The 20000-nt window shown below is 42.0% G+C and overlaps 3 protein-coding genes and 1 non-coding gene across 7 annotated transcripts in view; 3 read left to right on the top strand and 1 right to left on the bottom strand.

Moving 5' to 3' along the window:
- slc24a2 (solute carrier family 24 member 2) overlaps positions 1-8917 on the top strand; it is an 11651-nt gene extending 2734 nt beyond the window's left edge. For 2 of the 3 annotated variants that reach the window (XM_046842494.1, XM_046842493.1), the window contains 9 exons: positions 1-17; positions 2767-2802; positions 3004-3112; positions 3221-3295; positions 3412-3485; positions 5063-5200; positions 5388-5477; positions 5886-6052; positions 6141-8916. The exon at positions 1-17 is cut by the window's left edge and continues 934 nt beyond it. In XM_046842494.1, coding sequence (XP_046698450.1) covers positions 1-17; positions 2767-2802; positions 3004-3112; positions 3221-3295; positions 3412-3485; positions 5063-5200; positions 5388-5477; positions 5886-6052; positions 6141-6390 — 956 coding nt within the window. In that variant the 3' untranslated portion in view covers positions 6391-8916. Of the gene's footprint in view, positions 18-2766; positions 2803-3003; positions 3113-3220; positions 3296-3411; positions 3486-5062; positions 5201-5387; positions 5478-5885; positions 6053-6140 lie in introns of all 3 variants that reach the window. The other variant, XM_046842495.1, reaches the window with a different exon arrangement.
- Positions 8918-10494: 1577 nt separating this feature from the next.
- On the top strand, positions 10495-13791 carry saraf (store-operated calcium entry-associated regulatory factor). The gene is made up of 6 exons (XM_046843068.1): positions 10495-10806; positions 10902-11080; positions 11361-11772; positions 12694-12934; positions 13075-13193; positions 13303-13791. Exons 1-6 carry the CDS (start codon positions 10737-10739, stop codon positions 13326-13328), a joined length of 1047 nt encoding a protein of 348 aa, XP_046699024.1. The 5' UTR covers positions 10495-10736; the 3' UTR covers positions 13329-13791.
- A 788-nt stretch (positions 13792-14579) lies between these two features.
- Positions 14580-14653, bottom strand: trnai-aau. The gene has a single exon. It is a non-coding gene; the product is annotated as a tRNA-Ile (tRNA).
- A 220-nt stretch (positions 14654-14873) lies between these two features.
- xpa (xeroderma pigmentosum, complementation group A) lies at positions 14874-19823 on the top strand. 2 transcript variants are annotated; one of them, XM_046843398.1, is made up of 7 exons: positions 14874-15085; positions 17074-17263; positions 17375-17485; positions 17826-17931; positions 18162-18327; positions 19167-19284; positions 19427-19823. In XM_046843398.1, the coding sequence occupies exons 2-7, from the start codon at positions 17092-17094 to the stop codon at positions 19579-19581; spliced, it is 828 nt and encodes a 275-aa protein (XP_046699354.1). In that variant the 5' UTR covers positions 14874-15085; positions 17074-17091; the 3' UTR covers positions 19582-19823. The 2 variants fall into 2 exon arrangements, with proteins under 2 accessions (XP_046699354.1, XP_046699355.1); XM_046843399.1 differs by lacking the exon at positions 14874-15085 and adding an exon at positions 16004-16118.
- The last annotated feature ends 177 nt before the right edge of the window (positions 19824-20000 follow it).

Below are 20000 nucleotides of genomic sequence, written 5' to 3'. Positions count from 1 at the left end.
TAGAGGCCTTGACCAAGGTGAGACAAACTCAGTTTTAGTCTCTGTCCAAGGTTCTATGGTGGATGGGATACGCAGGAAGTAATCGGTCACCTGATCTGCCTCCTGACCATGTTGGAATAAGGTTTAGTAACGACATTGCCTGAGTAAAATTAGGCACAGATGGTGGACTGGTGAAGTTTGGTGAGATGAGGTGTGGGAAGGTGTGGGCTGTTTGTGGGGGCTAAATTTAGCTGTGGTATCGTCCTGAAACCTTCACTTACAAACAAACTTATAGGAAGAAGCAAAGAACATCCACTTTGGCAATTATATAATTTGCCTCAATTCCAACATAAGGGCATCATGGTTATGTGGCTTTTAGCATGTAAGGTTAACAATAGCAAACCGCTGGACAGATGGACATCAGAGTTCCACATTTCTTTTTAATAGTAATGATAACAGTGACGGTACCACAGGCCACATCTTTCTCTCTCATGAAGCTGGAGATGAATTTTTGGTGTGCCCTTCTTACAGGTGGCCATATTCATCTCATATATCAGTAGTCCTCAGTAGTTAGCAGGTTTAATCTTCCGAATATCATTCCAGCACGCAGTATTCGGTCATTGTGAGACTGTGGATTAGTTATAGCTCTGGGGTTTACACTCGCAATCCAGATCTGTGACCCAAAGCTTCAACCTCTGAGCCAGTAAAGCTACAACCTGTGAGAAAAAAAGTGATTGAAATGAAGAATTGTGGTTTTTCCCTGAAGGTTGGAGGCACACAATTGTATAGGATGCCTTTGGATGTGCGAGCATGGAATTTTCCATTTACTAATACAAGACATGACAATACCCCTGTGCACAAAGCCAGCTCCATTAAGATCTGCTTCACATGGGTTGGAGTGAAGGATCTCCTGCTGTAGCACTCTGACCTCAAATCTGGAATGTTGACTGCACCCTCCTCAGGCCTCCTCAGACCTCCTCAAGTCACCTTCTTCAGTACCTGACGCCTTTGTGGGGTAAAGAGTGAAGATTATAGTCACAGTAAATGGGGACTAAATGCGGAATGGGATTTTCAAATAGCATTTGCAAATCTTATGGTCAGGTGTCCCCAGATGTTTATCCATAGTAGTTGCTTATAAAGAGCAAAGTAAAAGTTTCACAAATTTAGCATTTTGAACGTCACCTTTCTGTGTCAAATTCTGCATCAGTTGTCAGATACATGGGTCATGACTCACAAGCATAAAACACAATTGTGTGTGTGAGTGTGTGTGTGTGTGTGGGAGAAGCATGGATTCACACATGTAACCCCTTGTTCCTCTGCACTAAGCAGATAAGCGCATCAGATCCTGTTAGGACGGCTAACTTTAGCCAGGAGCCACGATGTATCCTCAAGAGTCAAAACAGCGTGACCTCAAATGCAAACCCTTGTCTAAGTTCCTCTTCATGGCTAATAAAAGTGATCTTTCTAGTGGATTTGCATATTTGGGTCTGTGGTGTATGAAACATTGATATCCTCATTTCAATCTATTATGAAAAACAGAAATCCATAAAACCTTCATGTTCAGTGTTCAGTTCAGGATTCCAGCAGTTTCTTGAGAGTGTTCCAGTCAGTTTTCTTCACTGCTGACATGAGAGAACCGTAGGAAGTGAATATACAGTCAAGCAGCAACATTCTGAAAAGCCTCCACAGGAGGTATCACAGGGGGAAAGTGAGGACACTGACTGAGGGAAATCCAAGCTCACGTTAGTTAGTCACATCTGGAAATGATGTAAAACACTTAATTCTGATAATATGTAAATTCTTTACTCTGTCCTGGATTGTAGTTTATTTTATGCTAATGGCTAAACCATTCATTATTATTACTTCAGGTTTGGACTAAATATCCCATCTATTTATTCCAAACTGCTGTTTAATCTACAGAAGATATTAAATGATTAAAGACATCATACTGCAGCTATGAACTGCATGACACCTGCTCCAAAGTACCAACTCGGAGTTCTACCATGGGTTGGAAGAAAGACTCCGAACATCGAGTTTTATTTTGGGTCAGAGAAGAAAACAGTCCAAACACAGAGTTCTACCACGGTTTAGGACAGAAGAAAGGCGGGGAGGGAGCGAATGTAGGGATCTTCCATGGGTCAGAAAAGAAAACGTTCCAAACACAAAGTTCTACCAGGGATTGCAGAAGAAAGATGGGTGGATGTAGTGGTTCTACCAGTGTTTAGAGAACAAAAATGAAAGAAAAAAGAAAGAAAAGATCTGAAGCAATTAGTCCCACCTCCAAACAGAAAAGCAGTTGTTAATACCTGCGTCTTTTCTTTAAAAGGAAACTTCGGATAGAACAGAGGTCCAGGGCTTATTACTGCTCCTTTAACCCTCTACCTCCTGTTCTCCAGGTTCATTCTGCTGTTCTACTACAGTACATAAAGAGGAGTTACAGTTGATTCTTTTCTGAATTCTTTCTTTATTGTAGTGTAAACAGTTTTCCCTCAGCAGACTCTGAAGCACTGACACTGGAGACTCCTTTCGTCAATGTTACATAAACTCAATTCTCCTTACAGCAAACGTTTCCATCAACAACCTCCATTTTTAAATTCCTGTACACTTCTATCAATAACTCCACTTATATGACTGTATAATTCATGCTATCATTAAAGTCCATCACGGGTAATGATAATATTGTAGTTTTCAGTCTGTTGTATTGCCAAATCCTGTGGATTGATATCAAAAATATATTTTTCTGATGACATTAATGTTGTAATGATGCCTATTTCTGTCTTTCTGGAGGCGGAAAACGCTGGAGATGACGGGAACAAACTCTCGGTACGTTTATCAGCTGTGCTGTGATACAGTGTAGTGATTATATAATACAATTATTCAAATATTAGTTGATAGTAAATATTAGTACACTAGATTTTAAAATGAAAATGGAGTAAAGTGTATCATGAGTATCGTATCGCAGTATTGATATTGTGTGGCTATATCACCCGGTCTCATTGTCACGTGTAGCTCTTCCTGTTTTAGGCCAAACCACATCTTCAGCGAGGGGTGAGCTCGGCCTCTCTGCACAACTCGCTGATGAGGAACAGCATCTTTCAGCTCATGATCCATACACTAGATCCAATCAGTGAAGGTAACACACACACACACACACACATACACTTCCCTCAACACAGCAGTGTGTGTGTGTGTGTGTGTGTGTGTGTGTGTGTGTAAAGTATATTATTTTGGTGTGTTTAAGGGAAGTTCAAAGACAAAGCCTCCATTCTCCACAAGATTGCAAGAAAAAAGGGACAGGAAGAGATAAATGGCACTGGTATGTCTTCTAAGCGGGAATTACTGACCACCAAGTCCACGTGAACAGAACTGGCAGTGAAACACTTAACTTTCCATCTTCTGTTCTCTCCTTTGCTCTTGTGATTCTTCCTGCAGTTTGTATGAAACTCACCAGTACCAGTGTGGAGGTTGAAGTCACTCCACCAATGAACGGCAGCGTGGGACAGCAGGTAGCTCACTGCAGCTCATCCAATCACAGATCAATCACAACAATTCAATTAGAGGTTCTGTGTGTTGGAGAAAACATACTTTCTGGAACACACTGGCTGACCTGAAAGAACATCTACACTCTAGACCTCAATGTCCTAAAGCTGACCAGGTTCTAACCATGCTTTAGACACCCCTTCATTCACACCACATGGTTGAGCAATGTTTAATGGATGCAGTTGACTTTGTCTTTATTCATACTGGATAGTGTTTGTAGCAACAACTTCATCTGTACATGGGAAGGAATCAAGTGAAACATGTTTCTCATCTTCATCATGATTGTTGTTGTTGTTTTTAGACAAATCACTGATAAGGAACAGCATCTGCAGTCCCCTCATAGCGTTCTAATGTTTTCAATATTTAAAGGATCCAGTGATACTTAGGATTCCATTTCCAGTGTTCTAAGTGTTTAATTTCCCTGTGTTCCCAGTGTTCTAAGTGTTTAATTTCCCTGTGTTCCCAGTGTTCTAAGTGTTTAATTTCCCTGTGTTCACAGTGTTCTAAGTGTTTAAGGTCTATGTGTTCCCAGTGTTTAAGGTCCCTGTGTTCCCAGCGTTCTCAGTGTTCTAAGTGTTTAATTTCCCTGTGTTCCCAGTGTTCCCAGTGTTTAAGGTCCCTGTGTTCCCAGCGTTCTCAGTGTTCTAAGTGTTTAATTTCCCTGTGTTCCCAGTGTTCCCAGTGTTTAAGGTCCCTGTGTTCCCAGCGTTCTCAGTGTTCTAAGTGTTTAATTTCCCTGTGTTCCCAGTGTTCTAAGTGTTTAAGGTCTATGTGTTCCCAGTGTTTAAGGTCCCTGTGTTCCCAGCGTTCTCAGTGTTCTAAGTGTTTAATTTCCCTGTGTTCCCAGTGTTCCCAGTGTTTAAGGTCCCTGTGTTCCCAGCGTTCTCAGTGTTCTAAGTGTTTAATTTCCCTGTGTTCCCAGTGTTCTAAGTGTTTAATTTCCCTGTGTTTCCAGTGTTCTAAGTGTTTAATTTCCCTGTGTTCTCAGTGTTCTAAGTGTTTAAGGTCCCTGTGTTCCCAGTGTTCTAACTGGCATGGGTCCTAATATTCTCTGTTCCCAAACAATCATACTCTAAGGGTCTGTTCTTCTCAGAGAACTCATCTTCTGACTTGTTGTCAGGTGCTTCTGATTCTAGATTACTATTTTCCTGTGGCCCCAAATGCATATGAACCCAGTATCCTCCATCCTCATGGCCCTGTTTAATGTTCTTCTGCTCCTATATTCCCAAAGATCTTTAGATCTTATAGTCAAAGAAGTATGTACACTCAGACCGAGAGTTTAAAAGTTCAGTGGGGTTTAAAGATTCTGTGATTATTGTCTCCAACATCAATTAGTTGAAATTTTGCAGAAAATGACCACATTTCCAAACATTTAGTGTATAGATCTAAAGTTTGGATCTTCTCCAGAGCCAGTCAGTGTCCCCCACAAAGAAATATATAAGAAGGTGAAGCAGGCTCAACTATGTGGTGTGTTTGAAGGTGTGTTTAAACTAGAGTTGGAGCTTTAGAATACTGAGGCACTGATACGAGTACTTTGATGCAGGGTGAGGAAGAAGAAGATGACGGAGATCAGCCTCTCAGCTTAATGTGGCCAAAGACAAGCCAGAAGCAAGTGATGTACCTCTTCATTTTCCCCATTGTGTTCCCTCTGTGGCTCACTCTACCTGATGTCCGCAGAGATGTGAGGAACTTGAATTTATGTTCATGCATCCATTGTGCACTGCATGCTGTTTAGACTTTGCCCTTTCACACAGGGTTCCAAATAGAACTTCTTTGGAATACTAGAATCATTAACCATCCAAAGAGGAACATTCATCATTTCGTAGCAACGTTTGACAACTAATTGTTTTCTTCCTTTTCGCACTTAGACTTCCAAGAAGTTCTTTCCCATCACGTTTCTGGGTTCCATCAGCTGGATCGCCGTCTTCTCCTACTTGATGGTGTGGTGGGCTCACCAGGTGAGAGACGTACAGTTACTGCTGTTTGCATATGAATTAGTCTTTGAAGATCTAATGTGCAGAGTGGATGAGGAGAACGAGAGATAAAGATAGAATGAGAAAGACAGACAGAGAAAAGCAAATCCCAAAGCCAATTAGATGTTCACTTCTGTTCCTGCTAAATCAAAGCTATGACTGACGAGCAGCTGTTAAAATACTGTCATTCGTAACAGGACCAGAAATTACTCGTCCTTTTTTACGCAAACACATCGAGGTAGAAACACGAACACTGTAATTCACCGGAGGACATTAGCAGGTCATAGGTCGTAGGTCGCAGGTGGTCAGAACAGCACCAGTTAATCTGGAAAAGTTCTTGCTGGTTAGGAAATCTGTCTTGATTACGTGTTAAGTTTGTGGTTTATCTCACAGGTCGGGGAGACGATCGGCATTACGGAGGAGATCATGGGTCTGACGATTCTCGCAGCAGGAACCTCCATTCCAGATCTCATCACCAGCGTCATTGTGGCCAGGAAAGGTTTAGGAGACATGGCCGTGTCAAGCTCAGTGGGTTCCAACATATTCGACATCACCGTGGGGTAAGACTGCATCATCTATCATCATTAAACTCCAACATTAACAGCGTCCCAATGTATGATTGTATGTCCTCTTGTCCTTCCTCATCAGGTTGCCCTTCCCATGGCTCCTCTACTCGCTCTTCCACGGCTTTAAGCCTGTAGCCGTGAGCAGTAACGGCTTGTTCTGCGCCATTGTGTTGCTCTTCCTCATGCTCATCTTCGTCATTGTTTCCATAGCCGTCTGCAAGTGGAAAATGAGCAAACTGCTCGGCTTCTTAATGTTCGTGCTTTACTTCGTGTTCCTCGTCGTCAGTGTCATGCTGGAGGACAAGATCATCACCTGTCCTGTGTCCATCTGAGGAGCCTTTGGGGAACACGTGTTACCAAGCAGAAACTGGAGATACAACCTTCAGCTTGTCTTGGAGATCTGAGGCGTTTTTTTTCTTTACTTTATTTCTTTTTTTTAAATATTCAGAACAATTACACAACATGCACACAGCCCTGAGAAGAACTAGCAGGAAACCACGAAGAAGCTGAATACAACGTTCAGGTGTCAGAACAGGAGCTACGACAATCACATGATGCTGAAAAAAACATTGCATGGAAACTACACAAAGCACAAGAACGAACACTGAGAATACACAGTAAACTACACGGAAAACTACACGGAAAACTACACAAACTTACAATAAAACTGCAGAGTAAATTACACAGAAAGTTACACAATATTCACACGACATTCACACAAATCTACACAGAGAGGAACACAAAATCAACATGCAGAAAACCATACGCAAAATACAGCAATCCTTTAACTATTCAACAATAATCTGCACATAAACTACAGAGGAAACTACACAGACGGCTGAAGAAACTACACTACTGAAATAAAGAATCGCAGCAGGACCAAATGGTGTTTAAACTGTATGTTTCTGGAGGATTGTTTTTTATTCGAACACACTGAACACGTGTCAGACTGTTCTAATGTGAGACATGAACAATGTTGACTATTGAGAGACTCTGCGTGAAAACGGGAAACTCCACACGAATGCTCAGAGCGAAGACATCAGCAAACCTGAACCTGAACTCGAAGGGGCGGAGCCATCGGAGGAATTTCCTTCCATTAAACGATCTGTTGATACTGAACGATTTGAACTTTACGCCTGTTCGTTAGTCGTTAGAGTCGTAGCTGGAAATTATAGTGTGTCAATTTTACCTGTTTAAATCACATTGTTTTATAAACACAGCCCAGCAGTGCTGCCTGAGGTATTTCCCAGCGTTCATGTGTCCAATATGACGCATCGTATTTTCTCTCGTGTACTACAGTTAATATTTATAATAGTGTGTATTTTCATCTTCATCTAAATGCATGTGTTTATATTATATTTGCTTCATTTAATATAATCAGGATATAATAATAACTTACAAATGTCAAATGTTTGATTTTTTTTTATGCTCATTTAAATCAATTCAGCCAAATGTCCAATAGTTGGATTGTTTGTCGACTTCTGAACCCAGCAAACAAGATCATTGTCATCTTTTGGTCTCCTGAAGTAAATTCAGAACCTGAAAAAGTGTGGAAATACCTTGAATTTGATGGGTTTTTATAGACACGTGTGTGTGTTTTGTTTTTCTGCAACAAACTCTATAAAGATTTCCTTCAACCAAAATCAAAACATCCTCCGTCAGCATGAAGAACAGCTTTCCACACTCAGCATCCCGACAGTTCACTTAAAACTCTCCAGAGATGTTCTTCACTCATTGGAGATGTTTCTTGTTCATCCCAGAGTAGGATTTAGGTGCGGTGACTGGGCAGAATATTCCATGACACATAACACTCCAGACGGTGAATTCGGTTCTAATGAGCCGCAGTCCAAACGGAACTGCACACCGTCTGGACAGACGGAACTGCATGGTGATGAAGTGTGGAATGGGAGACGTGTTGGTTCACTTGCACTTTCTGGAACCTTCGCTGCTCCAAAACATCTCCAAACCATGAAAGTTCCATCTCCATGTGTGAGTGTGGGGGTGAGGGAGTCTGATCACATCTTCTCTCCTGTTCTTCATCTCACACAAGTTCTTCTGGTAGAGACACAATTATCATTTGGACTCAGACCTTTTTTTCACTCATTCGTTGTCCATTATTTTACCTGATTTGTTGCATAGAAACTAAATAAGCATCCACGTGTCTCAAACACCATAAAGAACTCAATGTTTCCACACTTTTCACAGCTGCTGGAACTCTTTATACCGGTCAGGTTTATATCTGTAAAACTTGAAACTAACATTAACATATTATTAAAAACGTAATTCTTGCCATGGTCCTGGTAGACTCACAGACGTTTCTCTGAATGTGTACTACACAACACGCCTCAGAAAACTCCTGTACCTGTCAATCTGAAACCAAATAAAGCCGACTTGAAGATAAAGTGCTGTTTCACGAGAACATTTGAGTTCTGTCATTGCATAAAAACTCCAACTCATATTTTATTCAATTCAGTTCAGATTTATTTGTGTGAGGTTTTTTAACAGGGGACATTTTTCCAGAGCAGCTTTAGAAGTTTGTTCCTTATAAGTTTCTCCCTAATGAGTAAGTCAGTAGTGACTGTGGTGAAGCAAAAACTCCCTGAGACTTCATGAGGAAAAAACCTTAAGAGGAACCAAAGTCAATCGGGATCCTCATCCTCAACACCGAATGTCCATCATTACAGTTCCATCAATGTTGAGGTTCAGTGATCAGCACTTACATGCAGAACTGTTCATGCAAACTGTGTTCCTGCGCACATTGTAGAAAACTGTCGATATTAAACACAGTCCAAATCAATCAAAGTTCTTCAGTTGCTCAGTAACTTCATGGATTTTTAGGTTGTAGATGTGGAACCATGCTCAAAGAGCATGATCTCTAATATATAATAAAGTTCAGAACAACCACGTGGATGTTGAGAACATTCGACCGTGTTTCTATTGTCCTGTTTTATTTCTCTCCAATTAGTTCTGATATTTTTTTTCAATACAGTGGAACCCATGGAATTTTGGGGTTCAGTGCTAACAAGTGTATTATTAGTTATTTCATCCTGAGGCCTTCAGTGATGTTCTTCCTGAATTGATCCACCTCTTATTATGATGCCACGTCTACAGAAAGCATCAGTGTTATAGAGAAGTGCAGTAGAACAGAGCTGCATCACACACAGGATCTCATACAGAGTGAATGAACATCATCACTAAAGCAACAAACCCAATGATCACAACTCAACACGTCTCCTTTCACTGGAGCCACAACTGCATTGTTTCTGTACATTACAGATTTCCTGTGGATTTGAAAATCAGGCAAATTGTGTGTTTTTGTGCAAATTCCACAGGAAAGAAAACACAGAAGTATAAACGGTTCATGAAAAAACACAACTGTTTTGAACTTTCATCGTGACGTCCAGTAAATGTCCTCGTGAGTGTATCTGCGACCCAATCGTTTTCTTCTCCTCCGTCAGTCGTTATGGCAGGAAAAAACAGCATTAAATCCACATGAATATATCCGAGCTCGTACAGTTTGCTACAGATGCGGTTTGTGAGCTCTGAATAGTGCGTGGTCTAACCGTCCAATCAAAAAGCCGATGTTATTGTGTGCCCTCTAGAGGGCGTTGCCGTGAACAACTCAATATCTGATTGGTTAAAGCAACACCCTTCATGTGAAATATAGTTTACGCTACAGGTGCAGACTCGTTCGACTCCTGCAACACCTGAGACTGAAATATGATTTTATAGAAACTCTCACCTAAACTTACACCACAGGAAACAACGCAACTGAGAGAAACAATATGAAGTGATCATTATGTAGGACACAAATGTAAATAGACAGAAAGGATGCATGATTTCTCTCACTTTAAGACTGACTTATATAAATATATTGTGAAAATTTACAAGGACTTTCAAGCCGCCAATCAACCAGAAGTACAGATACACTTACAGACCTCCTCAGAACTCCTCTTTTTATTAGAAATAGATTACTCTTTCTTTCTTTCTTTCTTTCTTTCCTTCTTTCTTTCTTTCTTTCTTTCTTTCTTTCTTTCTTTCTTTCTTTCTTTCTTTCTTTCTTTCTTTCCTCTCCTTTATTAAATGTGAATATTGTATTTGTAATGTTTCATTATTGTAGGAATGTTATATACAAAACAAACAAAAACAAAAAAACGCTATGAAATTAAAAGAACAGACTATTACACTAATAAATAAATTCATATTCAGTGATAAAAAATAAAGTAAAAATGTAGTGAGGGTTTATTTATTAAAACCATTTATTTAATATAATATTATTTATATTTATATTTAAAATAAAGACGGTGTTCATTTCCGGTCGAACATAATAAATTTGTTGGATACTGTTTATAAGCATTAATTTAAATAATGAGAATTAATTAATGAATTAATAAAAATAAATGGCGAATTTGTTGGCACACATTGATGACGTAGACAAACCCGGAAGCGGAAGCAGCGCGTCTGTTTGCGGCGTCACAGTGGATTTGCAGCAGCTCGCTTTCCGCAGTGAAAAGGAGATTAAAAAGAGCGTTAGAAACGTGTCATTCGGCGCACACGCAGTGGACAAAAACGTGTTTAATAAAGAACCACGTGGAAGAGACGTGTGCTTTTTAGTTTGTTCTGAAATAATCCGGGTTAGTTTTAGCATTGCTAACTGTTTAGCGAGCAGATTGTAAACATGGCGCTGACAGCGGTGATCCTGTTTAACCTGATCACGTGGCCGCTCCTCGTCTCCTGCTGGACTGACGGTAAGACACATTCATTACTGTTTATTACCACGAGATATGCAGGTTTCCTAACTGTGTGTGTGTGTGTGTGTGTGTGTGTGTGTGTGTGTGTGTAGAAGCCGTGTTACTCCGTGATGTCCAGGTTCTGACCCTGTACAGGGGTCGCTACACGACCGCCCGCCGCTCCAGTCCTGTCCCCCAGCTGCAGTGTGTTGGAGGATCCGCGGGCTGCACCGCTTTTGTCCCTGAAGTGGTTCAGTGCCAGAATAAGGGCTGGGACGGAGTGGACATCCAGGTGTGTGTGTGTGTGTGTGTGTGTGTGTGTGTGTGTGGTTTAGACCGGGTCCCATCACGCTGTCTCACTCTGGATTAGTTCCCTGTAACTGCACGCCTCGTTTGTGTTGGATTCCAGACTTGGTGGATCAACACCTGGTTCCCATGAGGTTTTGTTCTCGCTGTATACACACTTCTCCCTTCTCTGCTGGTACCGCCGGTTAGAAGCTCTGCGTGGATTGAGCGTTTTGTTAGGAAACAAGTGATGAACCTGTCTCACGTCTCGATTTCTGTCCTTGTAGTGGGAGTGCAAGGCTGACATGGATAACTGGTACCGTTTTGGAAAGGTGGAGGTTTCCTGTGAAGGCTACAACAACCCTGGTGACTCCTATATCCTGCGAGGCTCTTGCGGTCTTGAGTACGCGCTGGAGCTCACCGCTGAGGGGCGGCAGAACCGGGGCGGGTCGCCATTCTCTGGCTCCTGGTTCTCCAAGGAGAAGCAGAAGCATGGAAGCGGCGAGGGTTTAGGCGATTTAAACAGCCTGGTGATCGTTGGCGCCATCCTGCTGCTTGGATTTGCCGTTTATAAGTTGTTCTTGTGCGACCTCAATCGTGGTTCCAATGGAGACGGGTTCCGAGGAAACCAAGGGCCTGGTGGAGCCAACAATGGTAACATGGGTCCACCTCCACCTGGGTTCAAATCTGAGTATACAGGTGTGGACTGAGTATACATTTAATTACCATAATCACTAAATAACCATAATATAATTATCATACACTTTTACACTGTAACCAATCAGACTGAAGTCTCCACCCACAATATCACTGTAACCAATCAGACTGAAGTCTCCACCCACAATATCACTGTAACCATTCAGACTGAAGTCTCCACCCACAATATCACTAACCAATCAGACTGAAGTCTCCACCCACAATATCACTGTAACCAATCAGACTGAAGTCTCCACCCACAATATCACTGTAACCATTCAGACTGAAGTCTCCACCCACAATATCACTAACCAATCAGACTGAAGTCTCCACCCACAATATCACTGTAACCAATCAGACTGAAGTCTTCGCCCACAATATCACTAACCAATCAGACTGAAGTCTCCACCCACAATATCACTGTAACCAATCAGACTGAAGTCTCCACAATATCACTAACCAATCAGACTGAAGTCTCCACCCACAATATCACTAACCAATCAGACTGAAGTCTCCACCCACAATATCACTAACCATTCAGACTGAAGTCTCCACCCACAATATCACTAACCAATCAGACTGAAGTCTCCACCCACAATATCACTAACCAATCAGACTGAAGTCTCCACCCACAATATCACTAACCAATCAGACTGAAGTCTCCACCCACAATATCACTAACCAATCAGACTGAAGTCTTCACCCACAATATCACTAACCAATCAGACTGAAGTCTCCACCCACAATATCACTGTAACCATTCAGACTGAAGTCTCCACCCACAATATCACTAAACAATCAGACTGAAGTCTCCACCCACAATATCACTAACCAATCAGACTGAAGTCTCCACCCACAATATCACTAACCAATCAGACTGAAGTCTCCACCCACAATGTAATTAAGATTATATCTGGGTTTCAGATCCTCCTCCTGCTTACGACTATTCGGATTCGTACAGTGAACCTCGCGCTGCCGGCTGTGGAGGAGGTGGATTTGGAGGAGTTGGGGGTGGATTTGGAGGAGTTGGGGGTGGACTCGGAGGACTTGGGGGTGGACTCGGAGGACTTGGGGGTGGAGTAAGGGGCAGAAACCGAGGTGGAAACGGTTTCTGGTCTGGAATGGGAACAGGAGGGCTGCTGGGATACCTGTTTGGCTCTCAGAGGTGAGTGCAGCTGAATATACACTACTAAGGAATAGAACACACACACACACACTGTTAAACTCTACTGTTTCTTCCTCCTCGTGTGTGTGTGTGTGTGTGTGTGTGTGTGTGTGTGTGTGTGTGTGTGTGTATGCTGGTAGTGGTGGTGGTAGGCGTGTTCCTCATGTGAGCCCTTTCACGTCACCGCATTACAACAGCAGCTCCAACAGCAGCTCCAACAGCAGCTCCAACAGCAGCTCTGGGAGTCGCACTGCTTCAGGTAAACTCCTCTCTCTGTGTCCTCACTCCTCCACATGCCTCAGCTCACTGACTGAAATCTCAAATCAGTTTGGATCAATAATACGTCTGTGATGTTCTTGTCGTTGCAGGTTTTGGTGGAACGAAGAGAAGATAAGCGGCGCTGGATACGACCAGGGCGACTGACGACGTCCTGAACGAACGTTAACCAGTAAAACCAGTAGCTTTAGCTTCGGTGGGTTTTATTTCCAGCTTTTCTATGAGTAAGGAGCTCCTGATCTATCTGATCTATCTGATCTATCATTTCTGAGTGAATATATTGAATGTGTGATTTAATGATCTTGAGTTCCTGATGTAAACAATTTTTCACAAGAAGCTTTTATTATTATCAGTCCTGCAGGATTCCAAACACACACTGAGATATACATTTGTTTGAACAATAAAAAAATAGTTGGGGGGGGGGGGTATATATAAATATAGTATGTATAGGTATAGTGTGGTGAAGCTGCTTATTAATTTTCAGCACCAGGTTTATTAATCTTACAGTGGCTTCTTTCTGTACTTAAACACCAGATCTTTTTTCCTCTGTTCATGCAAAAATAAAATTATTTTTATAGAAATTCCTTTTTTTTTTGTTTGGTGTTTTTTTCTGTTTTATTTCTTTTGTTAAATCCACAGATCAAAATCTGATCTTTAAATATATTTCCATTAATATGTATTTAATTCTTCCTACGAGTCTATTTTCTTCATTTCGTAGTCTTTCTCTTCAATCTGTTGCTACACGTAGTGTCTGTTTATGTTACAATCTCCATCCAATCAGATTTCATTCGTCACATCACGTGTTGTCAGGGGCAAAATAATCTGTCCAATAACGTCAGCGTTTTCACGTCACCAGTCCGAGCTCACAGCCTGCATCTGTAGCAAAACTGCACAATCTCCAATATATTCGTGTGATTTGATTTTTTTAAGAAAAGCTGGACACCAAAACAGTTACGCTTCTTCAAAAACCAGTGATACTTTTGTGTTTTCTTTAAAATGTGCAAAAAAACACATTGTCCTCATTTTAAATCACAATGAAAACTGTAATGTACAGAAACAGAACCCCGGGGTGATGTGAGGAGGTGAAGATCAGTGCTCCTGCTGGAGATGATGTATGTGGAGGTGCAGTTGTGGCTCCAGTGAAAGGAGACGTGTTGAATTGTTTAGTGATGATGTTTATGGTGACTGTATGAGATCATGTGTGATGCAGCGCTCTGTTCTACTGCACTTCTCTATCGTACTGATGGGTTTTATACACGTGACGTCATGATGATGTAGGAGGACTGATTCAGGCAGAACATCTCTGAAGATCTGGGGGTGAAATACACGTCAATATAATATTATAAAATGATAATAGAAGAAAAGTAACTGGCCCGTACGGGGATCGAACCCGCGACCTTGGCGTTATTAGCACCACGCTCTAACCAACTGAGCTAACCGGCCTGTAGAGACGGATTTACAAAGATCAACAAAAAAACACCACATTTCACCTTTTACACGCGTTTCAGCGTATTTAATTGCGTGGTTATTGTTTTGTGTTATGTTTATTTACTTTTAAATGCAAATTTTAAATGAGTAAAAAGTGATGATTTGCTATTACTGCAATAGTGCACATGCAATACCGCATGACAGCCTTTAGGTGGCGAAAGCGCGCTCCACGTGACCAACCACAGAAGGAGGCGAAGAAGCCGCGAGACAACAGAAGCGTTAGCATTAGTATTTAAATTAGCATTTAGCTGTCTGTTTTTGAAATAAAGTGTTTTATTAAATATATGAATTTATTTGTTTAAATGTAGTTTTTAGTGCGCGGGATTTCTCCGTGAATGTAGAGTGTGTGTGTAGTTTGTGTGTGTGTGTTTTATTTACATACTTCGGGTAAGTTATGGCAGAAATATAGCTACAAATATAAAGTTAGATTTCCACAGGATGTTTTTTCCGATATAAAAGGTGGATATTTTTAGTATAAAGCTGTAATTGGGATGTTTTAATCCTCATCCACAGTGTAATGAATGTAAATAATAATATTATGGTTTTATGGCACTTCCCGCATCGAGGTATCACGTGATTCATCTCATTTACATATTTATTTATTTTCAGTTGATTAGAAACGAACTGATCTTTCTCTTTTCTTTCTCTCTCTCTCTCTCTCTCTCTCTCTTTGTCTCTCTCTCTTTCTCTGTGTGCGTGCGTCTCTCTCTCTCTCTCTCTCTCTCTCTGTCTCTCTCTTTCTTTGTGTGTGTGTGTGTGTATCTCTCTCTCTCTGTCTCTCTCTCTGTCTCTCTCTCTATCCCCGTCTCTCTCTCTCTTGTCTCTCTCTCTTCTCTGTGTGCGTGCGTGCGTGCGTGTGTGTGTCTCTCTGTCTCTCTCTCTTTCTTTGTGTGCGTGTGTGTGTGTGTGTGTCTCTCTGTCTCTGTCTCTCTGTCTCTGTGTGTGTGTGTGTCTCTCTCTGTCTCTGTCTCTCTTGGTCTCTTTCTATGTCTCTGAGTCTCGCTGTGTGTCTCTCTCTCTCTCTCTCTCTCTCTGTGTGTGTGTGTGTGTGTGTCTCTCTCACTGTCTCTTTCTCTCTCGCTTGGACTCTTTCTATGTCTCTGTGTCTCTTTATCTTTCTCCATCTTGCTGTCTCTCTCTCTCTCTCTCTCTGTTTCTCTCTCTCTCTCTCTCTTGGTCTCTTTCTATTTCTCTGTGTCTCGCTGTGTCTCTCTCTTTCTCTCTCTCTTTCTCTCTCTGTGTGTGTCTTTCTCTCTCTTTTGGACTCTTTCTATTTCTCTGTGTCTTGCTGTCTCTCTCTCTCTCTCTCTCTCTCTCTCTCTCTCTCTCTCTCTGTTGCTGTCAGTGTCTCACTCTGTCTTTGTGTCTCTCCTTTACATTTACATTTGTGGGATTTAGCAGACGCCGTGTCCGGAGCGACGTATGAAAGAGTTTCTATTAATAAATAAATCTACACTGGTACACGAGATTATAATTTAAAATAAATCAGACGATAACTCTTGATTTTTACATAGAAAACTTTACCACTTTAGCAACATCAGTTGATTGTCCATAGTTCCCCCGAGGTTGCGAGCAGTGTCTGAAGGAGAGCAGAGAGGTATGAGGAGGTATTCTGAGATCTTGACCTGGAGTCACCTTGGATGAACAGCAGTTCTGTTTTGCTGAGGTTGAGATTGAATTCAACCATCCATGAAGATATATCTGTTAGGCATGCCGAGATCCGAGCAGAAGCTGTGGTATCTAAGAAGGGAAAGAAAAGATGAGTGTCATCAGCATAACAGTGGTAAGAAAACCCATGTGAGGATATGACTTCACCAATAGAATGGGTATAGAGGAAGAAAAGGAGGGGACCAAGTACCGAGCCTTGTGGGACACAAGTAGTAAGTCTGTGTGGGGCAGATGTGGATCCACTCCATGTTACCTGGTATGAGCGACCTTCCAGGTAGGAAGATAAGTACAGATGACAGCTTGACTGATTGAGCAGCATGCAGTTTCTCAGAAAGAGCTAGAAGGGACATCTCTGTGGAATGTGCTGCTGTGAACCCAGACTGGTTCGGCTCATGGAGGTTGTTCTGTGAGAGACAGACAGACAGTTGGTTAAAAACAGTGCGTTGCAGAGATTTAGAAAGAAAGGAGAGAAGTGATACCGGTCTGTAGTTGTCTCTCTCTGTGTCTCTACATCTCTTTCTGTGTCTTTCCCTTTGTTTATCTCTGTCTCTCTCTGAGTCTATTTCTCTGTTTGTCTCTGCCTGTCTCTCTTTCTTTGATTTCTCTGTCTATCTTTCTGTATACATTCACATGAACATCTCTCTTATCCACCTCTGTCTCTCTCTCTCTCTCTCTCTCTCTCTCTCTCTCTCTCTCTCTCTCTGCAGGTGTGTGTGTTTGCGTTGATGAAGATGGAGTGTGTAAAGTCAGGTTGTGTCTCTGTTGGGGATGAAGTGGATGGAGGATCTCAGAGTCAGGTGTTAACTCCGTTCATGTTGGCAAAGATTGAGAGGAACAGACAGAGAGCGCTGATGCTGAGACAATCCAGACTCGCCAACCGACCACCTGCTGGTGAAGGTGTGTGTGTGTGTGTGTGTGTGTGTGTGTGTGTGTGTGTGTGTGTGTGTGTGTGTGTGCATGAGCATGTGTGCGTGTTTATTGGTGTGTGTTTGTGTGTTTGTGTTTTAGGTGCCACCTCAGCCAAAATAGCGAAGACGATCGACTCAGGTGCTGGATTCTTCATCGAGGATGAAGAGGAGGAGGACGAGCAACGAGAGCAGAGAGTGGTCTATAAACCTGGTAACTATCATCATCTTCATTATCACCATTATAAACTTCATCATCATCTTCATTATCACCAATACCGACCTTCATCATCTTAACCTTAACCATCATCTTCACCACCACCTTCATGATCATTACCACCATCACTACCATCAGCACCTTTACCATCATCGTTAACAGCATCACCACCTTCATCATCATCATCATTTATCACCATGTTCAGCATCACAACTCAACAATGTTAGGAAGAGATAAAGGTATTGGCACCTCGAGTAGACGTGTGTGTGTGTGTGTGTGTGTGTGTGTGTGTGTGTGTGTGTGTGTGTGTGTGTGTGTGTGTGTGTGTGTTGTTCAGCCCCAGTGATGGAGCCGGATTATCTGGTGTGTGAGGAGTGTGCAAAGCCGTTTATGGACTCGTACCTCAGCAACAGTTTTGATCTCTCAGTGTGTGACAAGTGCAGGTAAGGCATCACACACACATGTACACACACACAAACACACACACACACTTCCTTTAGGTTTCTGCAGCTGTAAGAGTGTTTTTTTTGTTTTGTTTTTTTTGCAGCTGTGTATGACACACACACACACACACACACACAGTTTTTGTGGTTTTGTCTCATAACCACTGTTCGTGTGTGTGTGTGTGTGTGTGTGTGTGTGTGTGTGTGTGTGTGTGTGTGTGTGTGTGTAGAGACAGTGAGGTGAAACACAAGCTGATTTCTCGTACAGAGGCGAAGCAGCTTTTCCTGTTAAAAGACTGTGATCTGGATCAGCGAGAGCCTCCACTGCGCTTCATCCTAAAGAAAAACCCTCACAATCCTAGCTGGGGAGACATGAAGCTCTACCTCAAATCACAGGTAACACCCCGACCTCTGACCCTTACCCCCTAAAACACTAATACTTAAAGATGGGCGGGGCTTCACCAGTCTAGACTGCGTCTACAAACTGTGGAACGATTTCACAATAATGTTCAACATCAAACTTCAAAACAGTGTAAAATCTCATCATTCACAGAAACATCAAATCATTAAAAGATGAACAGAATCTGGAGAAATGTCTGTGCATGAGGGTGAAAATCATTAGATCGTGATCTTCGGGCCCTCAGGGGCCACTGCATTTAAACCACTGATGATTCTGTAATGAAGAATCACTGTATGGGATCATGAACACCTCCAGAAATCGTTGTCTGTAAACACAGTTTGTCACGTCGTCCACAACTGCAGGTTAAATCTCCATCATACTGTGAACATGATCCAGAAACACCTCGATCTTCTCTGAGCCAAAGCTCATTTCAAATCTACTGAAGTAAAGTGGAAAACTGTTCTGTGTTCAGACGAATAGAAAGTTTAATTTCTGTTTGAAACCATGGACACCACGTCCTCCAGACTAAAGAGGAGAGGGACCATCTGACTGGGTATCAGCACTCAGGTCTAGAAGCTGCATCTCTGATGGTATGGTGGTGCATTAGTGCCTGTGGTATGGGCAGATTTTACATCTGGAAATGTTCCATCAATGCTGAAAGCTTCATACAGGTTTTAGAACAACAACTGCTTCCATCCAGAAAACGTCTTTTTTCAGGGAAGGTCTTGCGTATGTGAGCGAGACGATGCGAACTGCATACTGCATCTATGTGTGTGTGTGTGTGTGTGTGTGTGTGTGTGTGTGTGTGTGTGTGTGTGTGTGCGCACGTGTGCAGGTGGTGAGGCGGTCTCTGGAGGTTTGGGGCAGTGAGGAGGCTCTGGAGGAGGCACGAGAGACTCGAGAGGAAAACAAAGAGGTACAGAAACAGAAACGCTTCAACAAGAAAGTCAAAGGTATACGCACACACACACACACACACACACACACACACACACACATTTATATATACACAGTACACACACACTCCTTTTAACTCTTTCTTTTTTTCTCTCTCTCTTTTTCTTCTTTCTGCCCTCTCCCTCATCTCCCTCTCAGAGCTAAGGCGTACGGTGAGGAGCAGCATGTTCAGGAAAAACACTGGTGTTCATCAGCATGATTATGGTGAGGAGGAGCTGCTGGATGAAGAAGAGGATCAGTACAGGAGAGTGTGTAAGACCTGTGGACACCAGCTCACCTATGAGAAGATGTAGAGACGTCCGTATTTCAAATCCATCCGTGAACCGTTCCTGGATTGCAGTATGATGGGATCATTTTTACTCATGGTGCTGCTTTTACATTTCACCACCTGTTTTTCTATGAAACACTTCCTAAACGTGCTTCCTACATAGTGAACTACCTGCAGATTGGAACACGTTTGTAGATGATGTTCTGTTACATGCTGAATAAATGAGATGTACAATAATTTTGTAATTAAAAAAAAAAAGGAACTGCTCAGGGGTTTCAGGTTTCAACCTTGACGTGTGTGGGTGTGGGTGTGGGTGTGGGTGTGTGTGATGGTTTCAGTGGAGACGTGTTCCAAATCATGACTTTCTTCATGTCCTTAATCTCAGATTCCTCGCAGATCTATTTGGTGCTAAATTATTATTATTATTTTTTTATGTATTAAACT

Source organism: Silurus meridionalis, chromosome 28 (assembly GCF_014805685.1).
Source record: "Silurus meridionalis isolate SWU-2019-XX chromosome 28, ASM1480568v1, whole genome shotgun sequence".
NCBI classification, from domain to species: domain Eukaryota; kingdom Metazoa; phylum Chordata; class Actinopteri; order Siluriformes; family Siluridae; genus Silurus; species Silurus meridionalis.
The sequence above is the reverse complement of the archived record's forward strand: the minus strand, read 5'-3'. Positions and strand labels throughout refer to the sequence as shown.

What these genes read in the sequence shown, in the direction of transcription:
- saraf (XM_046843068.1), top strand. Translation starts at nt 10,737, where the DNA reads ATGGCGCTGACAGCGGTGATCCTGTTTAACCTGATCACGTGGCCGCTC. An exon ending in GGGACGGAGTGGACATCCAG is followed by an intron (nt 11,081 to 11,360) that starts GTGTGTGTGTGT and finishes CTGTCCTTGTAG; the next exon opens with TGGGAGTGCAAGGCTGACAT. An exon ending in TACCTGTTTGGCTCTCAGAG is followed by an intron (nt 12,935 to 13,074) that starts GTGAGTGCAGCT and finishes GTATGCTGGTAG; the next exon opens with TGGTGGTGGTAGGCGTGTTC.
- xpa (XM_046843398.1), top strand. Translation starts at nt 17,092, where the DNA reads ATGAAGATGGAGTGTGTAAAGTCAGGTTGTGTCTCTGTTGGGGATGAA. An exon ending in TCAGTGTGTGACAAGTGCAG is followed by an intron (nt 17,932 to 18,161) that starts GTAAGGCATCAC and finishes GTGTGTGTGTAG; the next exon opens with AGACAGTGAGGTGAAACACA. An exon ending in AGCTCTACCTCAAATCACAG is followed by an intron (nt 18,328 to 19,166) that starts GTAACACCCCGA and finishes GCACGTGTGCAG; the next exon opens with GTGGTGAGGCGGTCTCTGGA.